General features: G+C 37.4%; 1 protein-coding gene across 4 annotated transcripts in view; it reads right to left on the bottom strand.

Moving 5' to 3' along the window:
* Positions 1-384: 384 nt before the first annotated feature.
* The window catches only part of BBS9 (Bardet-Biedl syndrome 9), a 320100-nt gene continuing 296308 nt past the window's right edge, over positions 385-24176 (bottom strand). For all 4 annotated transcript variants that reach the window (XM_068935862.1, XM_009679691.2, XM_009679693.2 and 1 more), the window contains one exon: positions 385-4139. Coding sequence is in view for 3 of the 4 variants with exons in the window: in XM_009679691.2 (XP_009677986.2) it covers positions 4099-4139 (41 nt within the window). In the remaining variant the exon portion in view is untranslated. The remainder of the gene's footprint in view (positions 4140-24176) is intronic.

Raw genomic sequence — 24176 nt, 5'->3', positions numbered from 1 at the left:
AGCCCAGTCCTGTCGAATACTGAGTGCCTTGGCCTTTCCCTTGGTTCAACAGGATCTGAGGCCATTCACTCACCTCAAGCAGATCATGGTTCATGAACAAATGGGGAACATACTTGCCAAACTTAAACAGCCGCTGAGTTGCAAAGGGACTAAGTCACCTCTAAACTGCATATGAAAATACTACATAAATATTGGAGCAACAGTGGAGTGAATGAACAAAAAAGTATGCTGTCAAGAGGTGATTACAAACAAGGCTGTGGAAAACTCAAGGTTAGTTTCTAGCAAAGAAGCAATATAGAAGCTTGCTTCCAGGAGTATGTCATATATTTTGCAATATCTTTGAAGCATAGTATCTTTTTGCACAGAGTGTTTCTAAACAGGATATTCTGATAAGAAGGAAAGATATTTATTAAATATAATGCATAAACTATATATTCTTTTCATGCTGAAAGGACTTCACCTGGAATTTACAATATCTGCTCTGAAAAATTCAGTTTATGGCAGTAAATTACTCCTCATAAGCAATACAAGAATTTTATAAGCAATACAAGAATATTCAAACTTAGCTCTAACACTCTTTCTATAGTACATGCTAAAGAAGAGAAAAGACAAGACATTATACAGTGAAAAACTGCTCCTTGAAAGTAAAGAAATGTTGTTTTTCTGGCTCATACTTTATTAATAGTTGGACAAAAGAATCAAACTGGTGCTGGAAACCACAGCACTGGTTTGAACTCAGCATTGTATTCAAAGCCCAAAAGATCATCAGAGCCCAAGCCTCCAGATTTTGGTCATCAGAGCAGTAATTGCTTTAATCTGTTTTTCTAAATTTCAACAGCACAAAAACAAAATCAAAGAAAAACCCCTTGGACAATAATATTCAAAAAATAAAACTTTACAAAATATTTACTCACTTAATAGAAATAAGATGTATATATTTTAGGTTATGACTTAGAAAATGCATTTCAAAGTGCTATAGCACATATACAATAAAAAAGTTGCCATGACTCTGTGTGGTTTTCAAAATGTCATGATATTCTCTTTATACATATGTGTGTGTGTGTGTGTGTGTATATATATATATATATATATATTTATATATATATATATTTCCAAAACTGATTTTAATAAAATGATTATTTAAACTTCATTTTTGCCTATGTGCCACCTAAAAATATTAAATTCTCTTCAAATAGTTCAATGAACAGACAGGCTGCATATTTAAGTATATTGAAAAGAAAGAAAGAGTTTTTATATGAGTATTCTTTTTGCAGAATCAGTCACTAGGGTTCCAGATATGGCATTTATATTAATGATCTGATTTCATTTGAAAACAGTGTGTTATTATAATTAGCAGAACAACTGACCAGGTATTACTCTAAAATCCTATTCATAATAGTTTGATGGTCAGCAACGTCTTTCCTGGCCTCAGAAACATTGCTGGTGAGAACTGAACATCTAGTCCCCCAAACTAGCAATGTTTCCTTACATACTTCAGTTGACCAACTCTCTAACTTCAAAACTTCAGGTAACTGGCTTATTTTTTTCCAGTCTAATTTTTTTTTAAATTCAAATTACATTTGAGAACTGCTAAGAATTATTTTACAATATTTCATCTCAGCCTTGTTGTTTAAATGACTACATTTCAATGACTGACTGCCTTTGAATTAGCCAGGCTATTTGGCATTGGAGGAAAACAAGTAATTTTTACTCACTGCTACAGTATTTCTCTTTTAAATCCTGATGATGCTATCAAATTCCACAATTTAGCACAATATACAAAGAGGTCATACATTACTCCTATAGACAGTCCTACCTTTTTTTTCTTTATAACCAGTATGTTTTCCCCTTTCTATAAGAAGATTCCCATGAGACTTCATTTTACAAAGCATGGAGTACAAAAGACAAATAGGAGTGCCTCTGAACCTTACGTTTTAAAATGACAGAAAATAACTTAAAGAAATACGAGTGCACAGTATAATTGACCTGAGTCACTAGTCATTGTTTACCCTAAACTCCCAATAGAGCCAGGCAGCTCTGATCATTTGGATCATGCTCTGTAATGACAATTACAATAGAATAATATATTTCACGAAAGTCTAAAAGTAGTGTATTTTCCAGCTACTATCATACATGTATAGTGTAGGATTCTTTGGTTCAGGATTCTACAGCATAATGGCACTTCTACGGCACGGGCTTCCAGTAGTAACTGTAGTTGATTTTTCTAAAATACCTAGTAGCCACTGACAAGAGGACAAAGGAAGATTTGAGATCTATAGTTAAAGTTTAAGCCTAATAGCTACAGTAATTGATTAGTTCTCCATGGATTTTCTTTGGTCACTGAGGTGTGTACGGAGACTACAGGAGATTATTTTATTGTGTAATTTTCACAGCGCAGTAGGGTACCTTTTCAATGGGTTGGATACTGCCCTCCTGACAAAAACCACAGGGGACAGATCAGAGCGAAGACAACTCAGCCAGCAGAATCACTCCACAATAAGCAGGGGGTAGGATTTTTCCTTCCTGGGAAAGCAGTAAGATTTCTGGCCCCACAACTTGCATAGCTCTGGGGTCTATTGTGGGACAGAGTCATTTTTATGGGAGTCACTGGTCACTTCAGTTGTGGAGTTATCAGTAGCCTTACCCAGTTACCCAGCCTCTTGGCTCTACTTAATAGCTAACATGTTGAAAAAGGGTCCAAGAAACAGTTATATCATGCTTACTGAGCCAGAGCAGGACAACAGAGTTAAACAGCAGTTGCATAATTGGTACAAACTGGAGAGACTGGTTTTGTTTTAGGACTGGATGCAAAGAGGTTGAAAGTAGATATGGGGTGATGAAAATTGCTGGCTTAGAGTTCCTGAAAAATAATGTATCCTTTTTATCTATCAAACAAGTCTAGTGTAGACTATAGCAACCGTTACAATCCCTGCTAAAACAGTGCAAAAGTGAGCTGAAGGGACTTCTATGGCTAGAACATCTGCCATCCAAGATTGCAGCTTATAATTTTCTACAAATCAGCAACAGCCAAGGGAGATCTTGTGCAGCTCATCATCTTTACACTTGACCCAGGTCTCAGTTCTTTTCAGCTCCAAATATCTTCTATTGACATCAGGCTCATCTCACTCTCAGTAATTTAGACATGAGCTCCTGTTATTCAGACACTTCCAAACCCTAGGCCAAGGTTCTCAAACATGTTTTGAATGCCTCAGTTTTGCAGTTGCTGAGTGTTGCATTTCCAACATCTTGAAGGGCCTGACTTTCAGAATGTGAGTACTCAGCACTTTCTAAAGCCTGGACCCTCTAAGCACCCTCCTAGCTGGATTCAAAAAAATTTAGGCACTCGAAAATTGCTAATCACTTCTGGAAATCTAACCCATCGCTAGAACAGACTGATTCACAAGAAAAACAGAAATCATAGGTAACCACAAAGAGATCCACGTGTTGCTGTGCTCAGGATACTTGCAGTATAGACTTTATTCACATTCACAGTGACATAGTTAATGGCAAAAGGGTATGCCCTTTATGTCCAGTAACTATATTTTACTCTATATCTCTTGGGGGCATGAGTCTGTATAAGGAATGATAGAGAAAAAACAAAGTTGATGGATTAGCAGCTTTTCTTCTGGTAGTTAATTCAGCTGTCTGAAATTGTGAATGTTAGTAAAGGAGGAAAGGAGATAGTTTTGTCAAAACTGTGATAAAACAAATGTTAATGTAATCTCAAAGGGAGGTATGGTTCAGAATATCTTAAAAAACAGATAAAACAAACCCTGAAACAAAGGTTGCTTTTAACAGTGTGTAAACAGTCTTTGATCAATCAACAGAATCCTTAGAAAGGGCTGATATATCACAAAACATAACACAACATCCCTACAACAGTTGGGTAAGTGCTTAAACTTTGGTCACAGAGAGGATGCTAGTAGTTGGCAGGGAATCCAAACGAATATGATCAGAAGAGAACATTTTTTGTACAAATTAACACAGCTCTCTCCTTCTGGAGGCTGCAATCAGTACAGAGTAAAATGGATTGGTACTGCTGCATTATAAATGTATTTGACATCAGATAAAATTCTTCCTGAGGGCCGTCTTCAGATTTCATGGCTTTTCTGCTTCTTCTGCTGCATCCTCAGACAAACCTAAAAAGGAGAAAGAAGATGCTTAAAAATTCAGTATACTTTTCAACTGCATACACTATGTTGTTGATCCTGTCAGAGTTTGTAAAAGCCTTGGTTATAGCTAGAGGAAACAATTTATTACATGCAAAACCACTACGATAAAAATGCATAACTTGCACATTCCAGCACTCACAAGTGTAGGTACTGTAAGAATGAAAGCAACAAAGGCAATTTTATATCAACTTCTTTATGCATACGATGGATGATAATAGTCTTTAAACTAAAACATTATGGACTATTTTTACATCAGAAAAAAATGGCAGAGAACACCTGGGCAATTGATTTGAGATGCAGTCACTCTAATCTAGTTGCATTTTGTCTGCATTTTCTTCCACGTAGAACTGTCAGTACAAATTGCAAAACAACAGAAAATTAGGTCCTGTATATTCATTAATAAGGACTGCTTTTTATATAAGACTAGTGCTTTGGGGGAGGGGAAAATAGCAAACTCCCTGTTTCAAAGAACAGTGAAACAAGAGATGATTCCATTTTGGATCTGAAATGAATCTTCGCAATAAGGAACCTAACAAAATCAGAGAAGTGGGTAGGAACTCCTAAAAAGATTGCTTGGAGTAGCTATGCAAAAAAAGAACAGTAGATAATCACATTAGTTTGCCTATGCACATACTTGCATGGCTTATTTAAAGTGATTATTTAACCCAGCAGTGTTTCTTACATGTCCACTATTATTTTTGGTTGAAAATGATTCAATTTAATCCTTTTCTAATGAATGCAAAGCACCTCAAAATAAATTGGCACTATCTCCAAATGACATATGAATAATAATAAAAATAATACACAGCTTTCATGTAATATTTTTTTCTGATGAGCCATCGCTGAAGGAGGCTGAAAACCCCACACGTCCAGGGAGGTGAAAGGATCCAGCAGGTCAGCAGTAGAATGAGATTTTAATATTCAGGTCTTCCAAACCCAGGCACAGTGCACTGTCTGTAGGCCTAAATGCCTTCAGAATCACTTTCACACAGAATTTAGCACCAAGTATCTACACCATTTAAGAGGATGCCTATATTTAGATTCATGCAATTCTACACATTTAGATTTCTGTTTCTTGTTCCCCCCCCTTTTTTTTTTTTGCACTATCATTGTTCTTCAGTGCTTGGGCATTTCAGGATGTGCATGAATGGTTTTCATGACTGATGGTAATAGGTTCAACAAATTTTACCTCAAGCCCTGAGCCTGAAGCAAAGCATCAATGAGGCTAAGAGACAGCAGGAGATCAAGGATAAAACCAACAAGGTCCAAAAGACTAAGGAAGTAAGATTTCTGGAAGAGCTGGAATCCCAAGACTCCCAGTAGGCTAAGAGGCTCCTCTCACTACAGTTCCTACTTTCCTTTTTTTAAAAACGATAATTAAAAATGCCATGTTAAAAGCTGACTTGGCTTTAAAAAGGCCAGCTCCAGCATAGCAGTTCCTTTGTTCAAGACTCTTATCACTTAGCACGTGCTAGGATGCCAGAAGGATCAGCATTAGGTCCCAACTGTTTAATGCCTTCATTAATGATCTAGAAGAAGGAGGTAGGCAGCACATTAATGAAATGTGTGGATTATAAGAAACCAAGATGAGCTAAACATACTGGAGAGGATGAAGAAATACTGCCGTAGGGCCTAAGAGATTAACAAGGCTGAGGGAAGATAGAAGAAGATACAACTTGAAGTACATCATGGAAACAGCAATCTTAAACACATGCTTGTTAAAGAAAGTCACCTAAAAATTAGTACAGTGGGAAAAGCTGTAGAAGACACGCGTTTGCGGTGAAATGGGCCATGTAGCCCAATGCAGCTTAGAACTAGAGAAGCCACTGCAGAGCCCAGAGTAAATGCTGTTCCTCACTATGTGACCTTGATACAACTACATCTGGAAAACAGTCTACAGCTCTGTGTGCTAGAATATAAAAAGATACTGTAAAATGGCTTACTTTCCCACCAAAATCAGGGAAAAGACTTCCCAAGAGTTTGGAAATTGTTTTCTGCACATTCTTACAAAAGCTGAACACGCATGTCGTTCAGAGAAGAAACAGCAAAAAGGTGGATAATACTCACTGTTGACTGCCTGCATTTAAGAGAGCAGCCAAAGATTTACCAGGGAGACCAAGAGGCACTAACCTGTTCATTAGCATTGCCAACTGAGACGCGCACTTCAAGACATATGACACTGCCACTGCACATTCCCCTTGTTATCTACTACATTTGAGGACTGTCTAGAGGACATCTAAGAGGCATCATGGCAAGAAATAAAGCAAGGGGAGGTTTTAATAAAAACAAGGGAAAAAGATTTTCATGAAAAGGCTATAATATCCAAATGTATCTTTTGCTTTAGTAGGCTGAAGGTATAATATGTTAATAATTAAAATTGTAAATATAAAATTATAAAGCAAAAATAATTATTGGAGATATAAAATAGCGCCAAAGATTCTGCCTCCAAAAATAGTTATTTCCATGACACTGATTTCTTACCAATAATCCTCATGTCTGTTTCTACAAACTGTCATGCCAAAATTGGCAATATTAATGGTTACTTTCAAGTTCATGAGATGCCGTGGATCAACTCAACCTAATGTGTTAACTGCAATAATAGGCTGGCAGAACTGAAGCAATATAGCAGGAATTATTTTAATTTCACACAGCTTTGCCCAACAGTACTATGCATAGCTACAGAGAACCTGGAATACTTCGGCATGAATCAAAGTACTACTGCATGCGCAAATTGTGGGAGAGGTGGGTTGACACATGAAGTATAGATTGAGGCTATTTTTATTGTGTAACTCTGAAATTTGAGGCAGTGTGACAACGTGCCTTGTAATAATGAGCTTTCCCACCTCAGCCCTGTATTTTTCAACATGCAGTATTTATTAGTCATCTAGGAGAGCAACATAAATTTCACATTGATCAAACTGGCACAGGACATATCATGGTAGGTCAGATGATTAACATCAGGGAGGTTTATTGTCAGTACATTCTGGCAAGCCTAGGCAAATCCAAAGAAATCCATGGTATAAAATTAAAATTCTGTAGATCAAAGCTCCTCTACCCCATTTCATCAGAAAAAAACCTTTCTTCCATTCTTCCATCTTCATAGCTCCCACTATGAAGTTTTTAAAACTGTTTCATTCTGTACACCATCAAAAAATATTCTCAGAATAATACTGGTCTGAGCATAAGCCCAGCAAATAGCTGTCCTAGATAGATGTATAGTGAAAGGTTTCTATCTCTATCTATCAGCACAGTTATAAATTAGGAAACTGTGCTTCGAAATGATCATGACAAATTTTAACCTCTGTGCAGTGGGCAAACCAAAGAGTTTTTGCAGACAAGTTTTCATCATAGAGTTAAAATATGTGATAGATTAAATTAATATCCTCATCGCTAACACGAGATTGCATATATCTGAGGTTAAAACACAGTGCCACAGATGGATTCCACCTTCACCCACTTAACCACTTCACCCACACCCACTTGTCCCTCAAGTTGTTTTTGATATTTGCCAATCAGAGAACATTAGCATTCTCATCAAAGCAATATCTATAAACAAAGAAACTGAACACCTCATCACATTAATTTGCCTTTCGAAAAGCATGGCTTAATGCATAGATATTATTGTAGTCACAGAAAGTTCATTTTTAGATCAAACTATATTTTTGAGTCTCTTGAAGCTTGAAAGCTGAGAGAAAGTTCAAAGAAAACCAGTTATAGAGGCAGAAGTATCACAAGACAGATGGAAATAAAAGAAAACAAAACAAAAAACCCTTCCTGGGATTATTATTCATGCAGCTAGAGAGGGGAAAAAAAGCCATTTAAAGGGAGGGATGATATCTGAGCATGAAGGCAGAAGGGAGGAGAAAAGATTGTTTTCTGTAGTCATAAATTGTTCATGCTACGCATTATGGTGTAAGGTTTAAAGATCTTTGGGTTAAGCAATTAGGCAATGGAAGAAACTAACCAGGGAGGCCAGGGAGGTGGCTGAGGCAAGTATAGGAGAGATACGTAAAGATAGGGTAGATTAAATCCTAGTGGGGATTAGTGAAGGGGAAGAGACACAGGCTTTGAACTGGATGACCTAAAGGATCTTCTCCAATCCTATCATTTATGCTGCTATGATTCATCCTAAGAACAACATTTTGGACTCTCATGAATTACTGGCTGAGTTTCCTGGATACTATTGTACATTAGTCTACTCTGAAGCATGCATAAAACTTAGTCAAAGTTGGCTTTGAAGTGTTTAATCTACAGTATTCAACACTTCCCAGTCTCTTTTTCATACAGTGACTCAGAAACAGGGCTGTTACAGCAAGAGAACAAAAAGTTATTTTGAGTTCAGATTAAGTTAGAGAAGGGAGGTACCACTTTCTTCAGCTCTTCCCACCTAAAAGAAAAGAGGAAAAAACACCCCATCTCATGGCCTGATGGTTAATATTGCTATTTCTAGACCAGATATAAAACAGCCTCAGAACAAACTACAGCTTTAAAGTAACTGTTTTTCATAAAATTTTGGATTCAAAACTAAATGTTCCGAATGACCAAAGTTAATAGCTTTTTCTGCTTTTTTGTTCACAAAAGGACAAAGATTTTTCCCAGCACCTTCCTGATTCTCTGCAAATCATGATAATTTTCTTCTTAAGAGCACCCATTCACTGTTAATAATTTTCATTATCATTATAAACTGCTAAGGAGATAAATGTAGATTCCTTTTCCTTAGCATATAATCTTTGTTCCATGGACACAATCCAAAGAGTTTTCTCAGAAAGTTTAAGAAAGTAAAAATATCTTGCTTATCCCCAGCAAAGTGATACAGTTTAGCTTGGAGTGCAAAAGGGATTAGTGTGAAATCGTCGACTCTAATGCTGTGCTGAACATGGATCCTTATGATGGTCGAGCTACAAACTATATCCTGTGCTGCTTTCACAGGAGAGACTCCGGAAGAAACTGCACTCACTCAGGATTCAGTATCACTTCTGTGAAGTGGCAAACTGAGAATGAACATTGCCAGTCCCTCTCCAGCCTCCAGTGAGTCACTGATCACTGAGATACATGCATACATAATTTAAACATGATCAGACTTTTGTATCTGAAAGGGGAGTGATGGTAGATGAATGAGTGGGAAGCATGGGCTGACTCATTAAGAACTATGTAAATCAAAGGACTTAGCTTTTGGTTTAGGAAGTAGTGTGATTGCAAGAAAGGAGTCCATTCAGTGACCTTCTCTTTGTCCTAAGGGACTGTATACATCCCAGGATAGATAACATGAAACAACAGTTTCCATCACTCACTGGTGTAAATATGGCCCCTCCTAACTGCAACAAACACAAAAAGTTCAACCTACATGAAGATTTCATCAGTTCATTTTCCACAGAACCGGCATTCATGCCACAAAATAGCAACATTAAGAGCAGGAGAAGGAAGGGCAGCTCTTACTTTGGGAACAGCAGGTCCCATCTCCATAAAAAAACCTTTACAGACCTTGCTAAAATCTTCCTTTTATGATTCTGTCTCAATAGTGGTGTGTAGTAGCAGCATAACACAACGGAGATAACAAGTAACAAGCAGGTAAGGGAAAAACATGGGCAATATTTAACAAGTGTCCACATGTGTTTTTTTAATAATTTTGAAATAGCTTATAAAGTTTTTGTGCATTCATGCCCTTAAGCAGTAGCCCTCAATGGAGACTTTGCTGGTTATTCCCAAGTTTACAGACGTGGGCACGTGGCAACTAAGATTGGGCGTGAGAAGGGGCACACAGGAAAAAGTTACAATGCCCCTTCCAAGGTAACTTACGGCCATTCTTTCTGTTTTCCAGGGTACAGCAACTATATATTCCCATCACTAATTTTATCCTGATAATGAATAACCTATGTTGTGCTTGTTCTGTATGACACTGTTCTCTTAAACCTCCATTACATGTTGTATGTACACACACACACAGACACTCATACCCACTCCTACTACAAAATCTTCTGTTGTGAACCCCACTACCTAAAAAGCATTAGAGCTGCCACTGCTGGGTCCAATGAAATGAAGGTGGAGACTCAATTACTGCCCATCTGTTTTAGGTACGGTAAGGAGGTGTGCACCGGGTCACAGTTCCTGGGACTATCAAGCCCTCAATCTGTGAATGCTGCAGTTCAGTCTCTACACTTGTAATGTTGCAAAACTTCTACACTTTCTTCAGGTCTTTCAGCTTTATACTTAGAGAATGCCGAAGTCATACAAAATTTAACTAATAGAAAACTACCACACTTGAACATCAGGAAAAATATCTAGTGAACTAACAAACTTGAACATCAGGAAAAATATCTAGTGATAGGAACAAAAATTCCCAAGGAGCATGGCTGCTTCTTCTAATGACTGGCCACAGGTCAAAAATAATGACCCTGCCTGGATAGGGTGATAGCTCGGTCACAGTGAGATAGAAAAGAATGGAGCATATTACCCTTCTGTCATAATTTGTTCATGTGTCCATATGTTTAGGTAACACAAGAGAATTTAGATAAATGCTTACTTCATAACCTAAACCTAAAAATATATATAAAATCTGGAACCAATGCATTCTAGAATAAATAAGGAACTGCCAAAACACTGAATCTAGCTTAAATTTATAGATATCAAGATGGAGAGAAGAGTAAGAGGAGTGAGATGCTCAACAGCTTGAAGCCATTTAGAGCTTCATAAATAGCAGTATAATAACAATATTCTAAGATCCATTTAGGAACCAAAAAATAATCCAAAGAAGATTAGAGTAAAGTCCGAATTTGCTTGCAGAAAGACAGGCTACTTAAAAAGTGTTTACCATACTATAGCCCCATTTCATCTATACTCTAATCTTAGTCTGGCAAAGAAAACAGCTTTTTGTACTATCTTGAAACGAAACAGTAGGTAATTTCTGTGGAAAATGTATTTTTAATGAAGCCAAAATTTTGGCTGAAAGATGCCCATTTTCCCCAAGTACCTGGGTTATTACAATCAACTATCAAATCCTCGGCGTTTTTCTATGCTTTCTAAACTTTTGGGAAATGGTTGCTTTCACTTAAAAATTATAATGGGAAAAAGTCATTTCTGCAACAGATGATGCTTAAATTTCATCGGAACAGTAATTTCTTGCCAGGAAATGATTCCTGAAAATGAGTTTGCCTTTCAGTGGCCAAAATCCCCTTCTTTCCAATCAGCCATTGGTCTTTCTTAGTGATGTAAATTAACTCAGAGTCTTCTAAGGCAAATACACATAATACAAATCTAAAATGTACCTACTTATGGCCACACGAAGGGCCATACTTCAATTTGTTCTTCATCAGGTTTCTATCTTCCCATTCACTGCTAAGCCTTTCAGAAATGTTGGCTCTTTAAGAATTTGCTATCATAGAAAAATACATTCGGGTTATGTATATTTAGATTAGACAGATGATAACATATTAAAAACAGAGTATTTTCAGTGTAGATGTAATTCTTTGCTTTCTCCTTGGGAGAGTAGGTCTTCTGCCTGCTTGGTTTGTTGTGCTGTTTCGTTGACTTCCCAAACCGACAATCAAATTGGCCATCCGACTATTAACAATTCCTTTATCTTCCCAGACAAGTGATCACTGTGACCGATAGGCAAAACTCCAGGGGTAGGTTACCTTCAGGGCAAGATTTTGGACCATTTTCATATGAATGGCAGTGAATCATCTTCCTGGAGACAGCCACCCAGTGTTTATCTGCAGGAAGAGTTAAGATCCTTCACGGGTATGATATGTATTTATATATTGCAGGCACTTTCTACTCCTATAGGCCGGCTGCAGCTCATAATTGACATCTGAAGAACTCTGACCTCCCTGTTAAAATCTTCAAACATTCCTCCTCTATCTATGTAACTTTGATTAAGGCTGAGTAAAATTTTTAGCTGAGATGATACTCCTTTGAAAAATGCAGACGCAGGTCAAACAAACCATTTCTCAAATTCATGCTGAAATTATCAGATCAACTTAGGTGAAAAAGAAAAATCTTTTGAACTTTTATTTCACACTTAAGTATTGTAAATAATCTTCCTTGGGTTGAATTTAAAAAAAAAAAAGTTCACGGATCCTAAACCTAAGTGAAATCCTTCACTTGGGGAGAAAAAGAGGGAACAATGCTGTGCATTGGTCTCAAAATAACATATTTTCTGATTTCTTGTTTCAGCCATAAGATTAAAAAAATCATTTTTTCACAGAGCTCTATCTTTGGCAGCATGTACCTTTATCTTAAGCCAGTCAAACTAGTGCCGTTATCCTTTTAATACACATGACATAATTGTCAGAATGAACAACAAAGTTAGCAAAATATATTAGGCTTTATACAACATGAGCTTCAGCAAGACATGGAATAAGAAGTATCTTAGGTTTATTAGGAACCCCCCCCACACACCTTTTTATGAATAGAGAGTATGACAAAGACACCTACTTAGGGCCTAGTGCTGTGTTTCTTTTACGGCCATAAAGGAAGTTAATACATTCATAAATAAGCATCGCTTTCTCCAGGAGGGATTTTCCACATTTTCTTTATAGCCTCTGGGGAATGGCATATATGAGCCCATGGCTCCTCAGTACCAGAAAGATGCAACAAAATAGAAGATATTCCAAAAGGAAAAGCACACAGGACTGAGTGATTTAGTGGAAAACACAAAAAGAGGGGAGGGAGATAAACAGAACATCTAAAGACAAAACAACACTAGGAATTGTTTAGTACAATGAAGAGATATAAAAGAGGATTAAGAAGATGAATTCAAGGAAAGGAATATTTAGGCTTTTTTAATGCTGAGTATTCTCCCAAGAGAAGTTGTGGGAGCCACATGGCTTATGACATTTGCAATTAGACCAAATACCACAAAGAAGATGACAATCTGGCTGTGTCAAGGAGATGGTCAAGCTGATATAACAGGAGTTTTCCATTTCTAACTCCTACTATCATATAACAGATCTGAGGTGCTACAAATTCCTAAGCGTTGTGTAATATTCACAGAAATATCAGCTTTTGCTTACCATCAAGCATTCAGCTACTGAACGCTCTTCAATATGTTGTTCCTTTTAACAATGGAACATTATAGTGCAAATGATAAAATCATATTCAAGATTTCCATGGATTCTTCTGGAAATAACATACAACAGGGTTTTACCATTTGATGTCATTTTTCCTTTGGAGTCTTGTGGGGAAAAGGGCTGGGTAGGGAGACAGGTTTGAGGAAGAATGTGTTTGAAAAAAAACAACAAAGGAAAAAGAATACATTTGTGTAATACTTTCCAATCGAATTTCACACATTCCTTTTAAGCCGCATTATATGAGAAAAAACGCTCTAAGAGTTTTTTCCACATGCAATCTTTTGATAAGTCTCAGTGTTGGCTTAAAAGCAAAAGAACAAAAAAAAGAAAGAAAGAAAGAAAGAGCATATATTAAAGTAACAGCTAAATAACAGCTAAAAAAATCTTCTATATGGACACTTAAAAATGCCTCTTTCTGTTGTTCTCCAAAATTCTGTTATCTCTTTGCTTTTTATAAACAAATATTTTCAATAAATCTTATCTTTGCAAATGCAAAGGACAATGGGGGGGAGGTGAATGCAACAGCACTTCCCTTTTTTTTTTTTTTTTTTTTTATCTTCTTAACTGTCTTAACATCCCACTGTACCACAGACCTGTAACAAAATTCTCCTTATTTCCATTACTTTTCCACTGATATCAGTCCTGATTCATACAGAGGGAAGCAGAGAATCATCCCCCGCTCATTTTTCCAGGCATATATTGGCCATCGTAACTATAAGGGCAATTCACAACAAAAACCATGAAGCTACTCAGATTTGGCAATCCAGTTCAGGATTCATTAGGGCCCAGATCCGAACAACTGCTAGAAAGTTGTGGGCTCTCCAACCTCCCACTAAAATCAGCAGAAGCAGAGCGGGAGCAGCACTTTGCAGGACTTAGCCTTTTAGTACCTCCAGAAACACTGGCTGAAGCCAACATGCCTGCATGTAAGGCTTGGAATGATGAAAGTAATGGTTTTAAACGTAGTATGGATTTTCTCATGGGCTCAGGAAGCAATGAACACTAAGTATACTCAGAATGCAGGAGAGCAGTATAGCCTTCATCATTTTCTGTCACTTTAGGGAAAACAAGCTCAGCCTTTGTAGACAGGCAGTTCAGTATTACAGATTTTCAAAAAACTTCAACTGTTACGGGATTTCCATAACACAGGCAGGTTCTATTCAAATTTCTGTTTGCTGCAATGACACTGCTCAAAATAATCAATAAATCTGCTGTCATGAGAATAAGCTGGTTTAATTACACTGTAACACAACTGTCCTAGATCTGTGCTTCTTATTAAACTGGATACGAATGATGCTAGAAAGAGTAAACAGTTTCATTATTTCCTCATTGACTAGTAATGTTAGGTTAGTGCCTAAACAAAGCCAAGAAAGTAAAGAGATCAAGATGATCGATCAAAAAAAAAAAGAAAGAACTAATAGGGTAAACAATGTGCAGATTTCCAGAAAGTACACTGAAATACAGTGCAAAGAAGATCCTTTGTTGTGCAATGTTTCAATTTATAAGTCACGTTGCATTTCTTTACAACTTTTTGGGAGGAATTTTAATAACATCAGCTGCTTGGAATATCCACAAATAAAATGTCAAATCACAATACGGTTACAGTGTTATGCCACAAAATGGTCATGTTAAAAAAAATATAAGATGCTTAATTTAAGGTCAGGTACTGCAAACATATGCCATAGTTTATGCATAAGTAATTCCTCTGAACTTAAGGAGTCCAACAGGAATTCTCAGGCATGTAAAGGGAACCACATGTGTAAATGCTTGCAGAATTAGAGCCTAATTTTCATACTAGATGAGTTTTAAAGCTGCTAGCTGATTTTCTCTTTTTATTCTGATATTAGTATCATAATATTATCAGTTAAATATTATTAGTTAAAGCAAAAAAAATCTTTTTTCAAATACAAATGTCAGTTTTCCCAGACTTGGCAGTTTTATCTATATAGCTGTGACAGAGGTGTCTTTGCTGCTCTCACTTCTGGCTTGCCTGTTGTCCACCTGAGACAGCCTAAAGACTCCTGATCATTCATGCTGGAAGGTACCCTCATAGAAAAAGGAAGTCACTGCCTTTTCTACACCCTGACCCAGCTTCATGCTGTTCTTCCAGACTTGATGCTTAGAAAGCCTACAGACCTGAGCTTGAAGATAACATCTAGGCCACTATTATCAGTCATTATTTATGAAAACAGTAACGCATGCCTCGCCAAGAAAGTGGACATCCAGGTTTTCGCAAGCCACCCTGAAGTCAGTGAAAACCTTCCTCAATGTCATAAATCCGTTCCCACTTAACAGCTCCTAGGACAGAGCGCCAAGACTCAGGTTTACTAGTTGGGAGAGTAGTGAACTATTCACTATACTTAATCAACTATAACTCCAGTCCAGGAAACTGTCTCCAGCCACTTAAGCATACAGTCAGTTGAGCTCAGTGGAGCTGAGCATGTCACGTATGTGTTCAAGGTAATGACACGAGTTGGGTGCATGCATAAGTGCTGTCCTAACAAGAGATCTAAGTGCAGACTTAAACGCTTTCCTAAATCATGGCCCAGGCCTCTCTACTGCCATGTTATTTAAACCTGTATTCCAATAGTGGTCATGTGAATGGATTTAATCCAATATAATTTCAAATTTAAATTTGCTAGAATACAGATTTTGGAAAATCTCTATAACGTGTTTTTGTGTATCATTCCTTTCTTTTCCCTTCCTCATTCCCCCACTCCTTGATTTTGCTGATGATCTCTGAAACTCTGGCATAAAAGAACTACAGTGAGACAGACAGGACAGAAATTAAAATTTAAAAAAAATCTACATTTATGATCTGAATTGAATATAAAATGCTAATGAACAATGCACATTCAGAGACAAAATGGAAAAGAGGGTTTTTAAAACTTTTACATTTACTGACTTGCAGGTAATTTTTTTTTTTTTTTTTAAAAAGAACCACCTGGTGACACCACCCAAGGAAATACCTGAATCATGTATTACATTAAACACAATACAATTTTGTTTTAAACTTACTTTCTTAGGGAATAGTTACTTTTATATCTCCAAAGTGTTCTCAAAGGAATCTCTACTTTTACATGTGGTATTTCTGATCTCTCACTGCAGGAGAGTTTTACAACAAAGTTCACATAATGCTCCAAAAGCTCTGTTGCAGCCTCTCAAGGTGATAATTTGGGGAAAAATGTAAATAGAGACATGTTACTGAGAAAGATTCTGTTGCAGCAAAAGTGAAATCTAAATACAGTAGATGGAGATTTATCAAAACGTAGACAGGGGCAGTCCCACTGTGCCTGTCCATTATCTGCTTCTGGCAGGATCTTGCAACATGCTGGGTGCTATTGCTTCTCTCCCAATGTGTTTGTAGTTTAGAAGTCTTGCTGCTTGTCTTTCAGGGATTTTGTTGGAAAAAAGGCAACATACATCACATGTTAGATGTTTTGAGAGGAACTGTGAGTTAAGATACAAAACCTTTTTGCCTTTTAACCCTTACTTGGAATGGTGTCTACCAGGGCTCTCCAAACTGCCATCCATGAAGTCATGGTCCGCAGCCTATCAAACCACATTAAACAGGAAGGTGGACATTATCCTTAGAGTATTCTCAGCTAAAAGGGCAAAGATATGATCATCTGCCCAAGAAAGGGGCAGACAGAAAACCATGACTGTGAAAGTCTAGAAACCACTGGTTCCGTGGTGCATGAAGATGGAAAGCAGAGGATCAAATTGTGATTTTGGCAGTAATTGTAAAACTACAGATGGTGAACAATAAAACAATAAAACACATGAACAATAAAAATAACATGTAATGAAGAGTTACACTATTTAAGATATCACCTACCTTTCCTCATGCTTTTTGGAAGGCAGTAAGACAGAGGTTCTTTTGAAATAGATGCAGATATTAGCACCTCACTTAATGTGTTGCTGTAGGACTACAAAGGAGCTCAAAAAAGACAGTTCCCTTAAGCATAGTCAAATAGCCTGCTGGCTCACAGATAACATGGCCAGATCTGCTTCACTCACACAGGACAAGGAGAATTCAAATTCTGCTGTCAAAAATACTATGTGCCTGAAATATTTCATATGCATTTCTAGACTGAGTACCTGTGCGGTAGCTTGGAAAAGGATGGGTGCTCATTTTAACAAATTACAGACTTAAACAAGAATGGGTTATTCTCAGATCTATCACGCATCATGCATGGAATGACAAATTAATTTACTTTATGACTGTAAACCTAACCTGGATCATACTGAGGTAACGATCTTCAGAGATGCTGCAACACCACTCCCCCCCCTCCTGCCAAGACTATTTTGACTGACTTCCTAGAAATGCTTCTAATATTTCTTTACCTTCCAAATTCTAGGATCAGGATGTTCTCTCTCTTTATCCTTTCTCTTAAATCTGACCTAGAAATCTGTTCATATAGCACGTGACACCACCTTCATATGACAGGACCCAGATTTGGCACACCTCAATCCTAATCTGCTTTTCCAGGCTCTTCCAGGACAGGTAACAGAGAGACAAGCAGGAGGAGGATAAAGTCAGAATACAGTCTGAAAGAAATCACTCATCTTTAGTGAAGTCTTTCTGTGCCATTTTGATATACTGATTTCGGGATTAGCGCAATCTATCTGAAAATTTGGGTAGAGACTTTTATAAATGTGGATAAATAATTTTAATTAATTGAATTAGCTAATTGAAATAAAATAGCCCTACCTTTTCTGCCTTGAAGTCATGTTCTCATTTGTCCACAAAGCACTTTTTCTACTTTGTTAATCAATGAGTGTTCAGATCATGACAAGAACTGGCATTGGCTTCAGGGTGGGATCAGAAAGTGACCTGCAAAGCTCAATGGAATATGAGTCAACTGAAGTCATGAGTCAACAGCAGCCTGTAGCTGATTGACTCTGCCTCACCAGTAGGTGTTACTTCAGCCGTTAATGCAGATTGTTGTATGGCTGCAGCGATGTGCACGCCTGCCAAGGTACATAAAATATATCCAAACCAAACTAAAATCTGCCAGATACTGAAAATATCATATAACACCCTGCTCTGTATCTGCAACAGCATCCAAAGTAATGTTTGGGAGAGCTGACCACAACCACACCCATCTCTATGCCTGCTATAGAGCCTGAAGGTTTTTCATTGACGGCCATTCCACTTAATCATTTAAAGCAAGGCTTGGCTATTTGATTGCTATGATTTAACACAGTAATAACAATAATCCAGACTATGGCTTAAACTGCTCACAGTATTTCCAAAACTGTTTATTAGCATTGGCTTCTGGTTTACTAGCTATTTTCAACACTCTTAATACTGAAGTTCCTCCTCTGGCAGGTCTGAGAAGCCCAAGACCATGTGAAAAAGAAGGCCTTATTTTCTGCTTGACTGAGCATTTGGTAACTGCACTTAACTTTACCGTTTATTTATTTAACCTCAGCTCAGACTGAAGCCATCTGAAATGCCCAGTGCATTGTAACTTCAGGTCCAAAATAGAACTGCCTACAGAACACAGTCTGTATGAGTTGAAATTCAATAGCTCCTCTTCAACCTCTGAGTCAACTGCAAGGCCATCATCTAACAATCCTATCCTTTTATTGTAATCATAGTCTGAAAAAATCAGACTCTAATGCTTAACATCTTTAAGCAGAGTAGCAGATATATCAGACTGAGGATTTCTGTCACACCTTCACTGAATCTTATCTTTGAGCTAGCATATTCTAACTGGTTTTCAAGCTCCTTTCTGAGTACCCTCAGTATGTGAATTTAATTGCTAAAGGTCTATTTCATCATATTCTTTCAACACAAAAAATACTTTCCATGGACTGGAAGGACTTCTTTCTTAATGTATGAATTTCAACCCACATACATAAGAATTCACAGGAACTGAATCCATAACTTATTAAAGGTTGGTTATTCCCCAACACAAGTCAATACTCCACCATGCAGTTATTAAGAAGAGACAAAGAAAAGAACATTTCCCCTTAACAGTAAGTTTTGTTCAGTAAGGATGATGGTACAAGAGAAAAATCCAGTGTAACAAAATTATTTGTCTATTGAACATAAAACATCTCACCTTGGTTTTCTTAAAAAAGTTGTCTGTTTATGCGAGCACTAATATTTGTATCTATGCTCCTGTAAAACTCACACATTTTTGTTCACACAGATACAGTAAGTGAAAGTCAGTAATATTCAGCATTTCATCTACATATTCTATCAAAGAAAAGCATTTCTCTATGAGACTTTTTTTTATTGTAAATCCAGTGCTTAAGAAAGCAGTGCAATTGAAAGCAGGTGGGACACAGTGCAAGGGTTTCTCATCATTCTAAGCATACAGTTCAGCTCCCTCAAAAATAATAAAGCCTCTATGCTTATGCAGCCTTGTACTTCTCTTAAAGCAAGGCACTCAATTACGCCAAATAATATGCTGTCCAACTTGAACTGAGAACACTAAGCTCATTTTCCTAGTGAACTGTGCTGCACTTCTTATGATTTAAACATTACAAACAGACATTATCTATAAGAAAAGAGTTTTTGAAGTCAGCACCATTTCCAATTTCTTATTTCATTCTTGGTGAAATCTTAAAGGATATTATACTCGAGATTAAAACTTAAAAAGAACATTATTACCATGATGTATATATACACACATACATGGTACTATATAATTAAGTAATCATGTACATACGTATATGCACTCTGCCAAAATCTGCACTGTCGCTATAATTTATATTTCATCTGATAGCTGGAAGCCACTCCTTAGACCATCCTCCTTCAAACTGTAAACAGCAGATAGTATCATCTTTTATACTCATTAAAGATTAACAAGGAGCTAACAAAACTTCTACCACATTCATTTTTGCTAACGTAAATGTAAGAAAAAGATAAAAGGGTGACTTGCATCTCATTATGTTGAATTGTAACAGTGAGAAAGAAAAACAAAGATAAAGCAAGGGTTTACATGGTAAATCAAGTGACAGCTGAACTTGTTCAGATAAAATGAAAGCTATAAATCAACTTGAAACAGTTTGAAGTATTAAAAAGATCAGTTAACTTTAAGATGTCTGTCCTTCTCTTCTCCCCCTCCCCCCAATCTATCTTCATAATCATTTTTTAAATTTGAGTCCTGGTTGATATCAAACACTAAAATGGGGACCAACAGTACGGAAAAGTTTTTCTTTGAAATCCACCTTGCCAAGGAATGGAACCATCACCCAAACTCTGTAAAGCAGTTCTTGTGAAGTCCTTCTATGACTCTGAGTGCCAAGAGGCTGCAAAAATGAAATCAGACCTTTTCTTTAAGAAGTTTGATTGTCAGTACTTGTACTGGAGATATACACAACTGAACCATGCAGAGGTCTGTGACTGCAATTTCAGTTCTGAAAAAGGAATGTTCGGTTTATGGAAAATGTTGGTATTTGTCATTGTTTTCAGTCTGAACTATATGAGAATATGGAAATATACCAACAATGAAACTTTTCATTAAGTTTCAGATTGGAAATGTCACCAAAAAACAAGCTGTAGTCGTGAACAACAGAAATAGCAAACCTCAGATTTCTGTCAGAGATTTTCATACTCCACCTCCCACCGTCTGCCCAGCTAAACCCACCTGTGTGCCCTCTAGTCTCACCTCACAGTACCCTCAGCTGCCCTTCGTGTTTACCAGCTCTCTCCCGAGCAAGAGCCACAAATCTGGCTGGTCTTGAAGTAAGGGTGTGCTTATTCAAGATCATGTCAAAGAGAACAGATAACTGTTGGATTCATGTTTGAGCTCTTCCCCTAGTAATCTGAATCTTTCTTTTATATACACCCAATAATTTCTATGAAATTTGTATGAAATTATTCTTTCTGAGATATCTATCTCTCTTTTAAATGCCTCAGAAATTGGCTATGGGGTGGGGAGAGAAGAACAACAGGTATACGCTATGATTACATGAGGTTTCAGAGTACGTTAAAAATGAAAGGCATTTTTGTTAGACATGAAATAACTGGACATTTTGAAATTACAATCTGAGGAGCTTCCAGGTCAGCAAATCAAAATGTGCTATTTCAGTGCATCAGGCTGCTTCATGTCAAACAACAATATGTGCACTTTCAGCTTGGTTTCCTGCATTCCATCTGCTTCTCACAGACTTGGACTGAAGTTGTATGAAAATTTTTATATAAACAATTTTGTCATAGGGAAAAAAATGGTATCACTGACTTTCCTTGGATAAGAATAGCTTTAGAGAAGAATTTTTAGTCAATCAAAAAACCCTCAAAATCAAAGCCCACATCCTGACATTTAAATATATACTCAACCAGCAACACAGTCCATATGCAAGCGCTTCTAAGTTTGTATTAAACTAAGGCTTGTATTCAAATTTAAAACAACTGTGGTCTATGCCGCTAGTTAGTTTTATAAAATGCCATGAGTTAAAAAGTAAATGCAATAAATTAGTTGATATCACTAAAAAAAAATCTTGATTGTTATCATTCTCGTAAAATGGTATTGAAAATTGCACCATTTGAAGAGATGATAAAGAAAACATACTCCGACTGGAGGCGACTGATTTTACCTCCAAGTTTACATGCACTCCAGTGCAGTGGAACACAGCAGAGGGCTCAATTGGCACAAGCTCTGTCCGACGTTGATGTGATCAACGTGCTGGCAGGACCCAAGCTGATACCTCTGCACGCGTGTACCAACTTGGTGGCAGCTCAGTGGTCTCCACCACATGCCCTAAGCACGGCTGTTCCAGCCCTCATGAGAGGTGACTAGCAAAGCTGTAACCCCAGTTTACACCTTTCAGCTGCTGGGCCATTTGAGGGCCTAAAGACAATGTCTGTGAAGGTTATTAAAACCAATTTCTGTGGGCTGCTGAACAGCTGCAGTGCTGTCTGGAGTCTTTGCAGCACTGTTACTTAAGGCTTGTACTTAACTCTCTCTCTCTCTCTTCCAAATACCTTGAACCTTGAACCAGGGCTTGAGAGATTTTTCTACCGCACCTGCACTTGAGGAAATCCTCCTCAGCTGCAACCTGGAGTTTTTCACTTCATCATGCTACTTCAAACCTTTTGGTTTGGACTGACAAGAATAATCCTGCACAGCAGAACAAACTTTCACTGGCAGCAAGGCACTAGCAAAGAGCCAACATTTTCCTGTAACAAGTAGGGACTCAGTAACGAGCAGCCCAGGAATCCATAGAGTGAACACCTCTCAGTAAGGGTGCACAAAAACAGGTGCGTCATTTTCAAAAGGAAATGATACGGTCTTTTTTTTTCTTCAGTACTTCTGGATGAAATACTAAATGCCTGGCCTCGTCCTCACAAGCACAGCAAAAGAGCGAGCAGGATTCTTTCAGCTGTTACCACACAACCCTAATCTGTCCCACCAAAGTAAGGCTTAATGGATCAGTGGGGAAAGGAAGATGTGGTTATGCGTCTGGCACGTACACCAAACAGAGAGTACCTCTGCGCTGGGGACACTCTCTGCTGGGAATCTGTAGCATGTAGAAAACACTACTGGAGCTAAACCGAGCAGATTTTTACTATTTTAAATGAACACTGGATATTATTAAACCACCTTGAGAACTCTACTCCTTGCTGGGGTACACAAGTTAAGAAAACACACCATGGTAACACAAAAACATATGATAGCAATCTTCCACTGTTCACAGATTTTAAAAAATAGAAAAGTTTGAACTATGATGATCTCAATACAACCACCCACTCAGATTCTGGAATAATACAGAATAAAGAATTTTATCCAATAATTTACTGAATGAGCCCTTAACTTCAAACAGAGTTTTTTGATGTAAAAATTTCAAGTGAAGAAGAATGGATCACATCTGTAAGAAAACTATTCCTCACTGCTCAAAATTTGTCCTTTACTTCTGGGTCAAATTTTCCTTGCTTCTGCTTTTAGCCATGTACACGTGCAATACCTTGGTTCTAAAACCATTATCCGGTTTTGTTCATCTCCGCTTTACAGCAAACAAAACACAGCTAAAAATAGCTGTAATATACACATAACAGATCACTTAGTCTCATGTCTAATGTGAAAGTACAAGATAACGATCTTGAATCTAACACATACTGTCTACTGAAAACTGTCACTGCTTTGATAGTGAGTTCAATTTGTCAATACCAGAAGGATTAAATCTAGATAAAGTACCTATCTGAGCAAACTACTGCCAACATGGATACAGTTTCCTCATTTGTCAATGAGTGCTGATGGAACTAAGGAGGTAGAAATGACACTGAGTACACTCTGCACTTTTAGTTTAGGCAGATTTTTCTCCACAAAATAAGTAATAGTCTGGTGGACTACTTTTTTTTTTTTTTTTAAGTATGTTTAAAAGCCACATGACTTCATTCATGCAGAAGCTTCACTTTAATAAGTCATTCTACTGCCAAATAATTTCCCTTATAAAATACCTGTTTACTTTTTAAACCAAATTTGCTTCTCTGGCTTTAACTATAGAATACAAACTCAGTCCTGTGCTACGCACCTATCAGTGGAAGAACTGAGTGGAGATGATGAAGGTTTTAGCAGATTGAATCTGGGTTTTATAAACTAGAATCTTATATTCTGTACATTGAAACTTTATAGTGAAAAGGTCCCTACTGATTAGCATGGGAGTTTTACTCAGTGGAAGGAAGTAAAAATGGCAGCTGTCTTTCCCCAGGAGCCTTCAGCTTTAGTCCAATACATAGTAATATGAACGGAACAAGTTTATTGTTAAGAAGCCATCTTGTTCAGTCTCTGACTGTGATATCAATAAAGAAGAAATGATGAAGGTCAGGGAGGCAGCACGTAGAGAGATGAGGACAAACTGGACATTTGTTCAACAACCTAAAAGGGCCTTTTGAGAGTATGAGGTAGGAAAACATATAGTTTCCCATAAACTTGAACAGAGTTGTGTCAGTGGTGTAGGAGCTAAAGGGAAGACCACA

The sequence above is a fragment of the Struthio camelus genome, chromosome 2 (genome assembly GCF_040807025.1).
Source record: "Struthio camelus isolate bStrCam1 chromosome 2, bStrCam1.hap1, whole genome shotgun sequence".
NCBI lineage: Eukaryota > Metazoa > Chordata > Aves > Struthioniformes > Struthionidae > Struthio > Struthio camelus.
The sequence above is the reverse complement of the archived record's forward strand: the minus strand, read 5'-3'. Positions and strand labels throughout refer to the sequence as shown.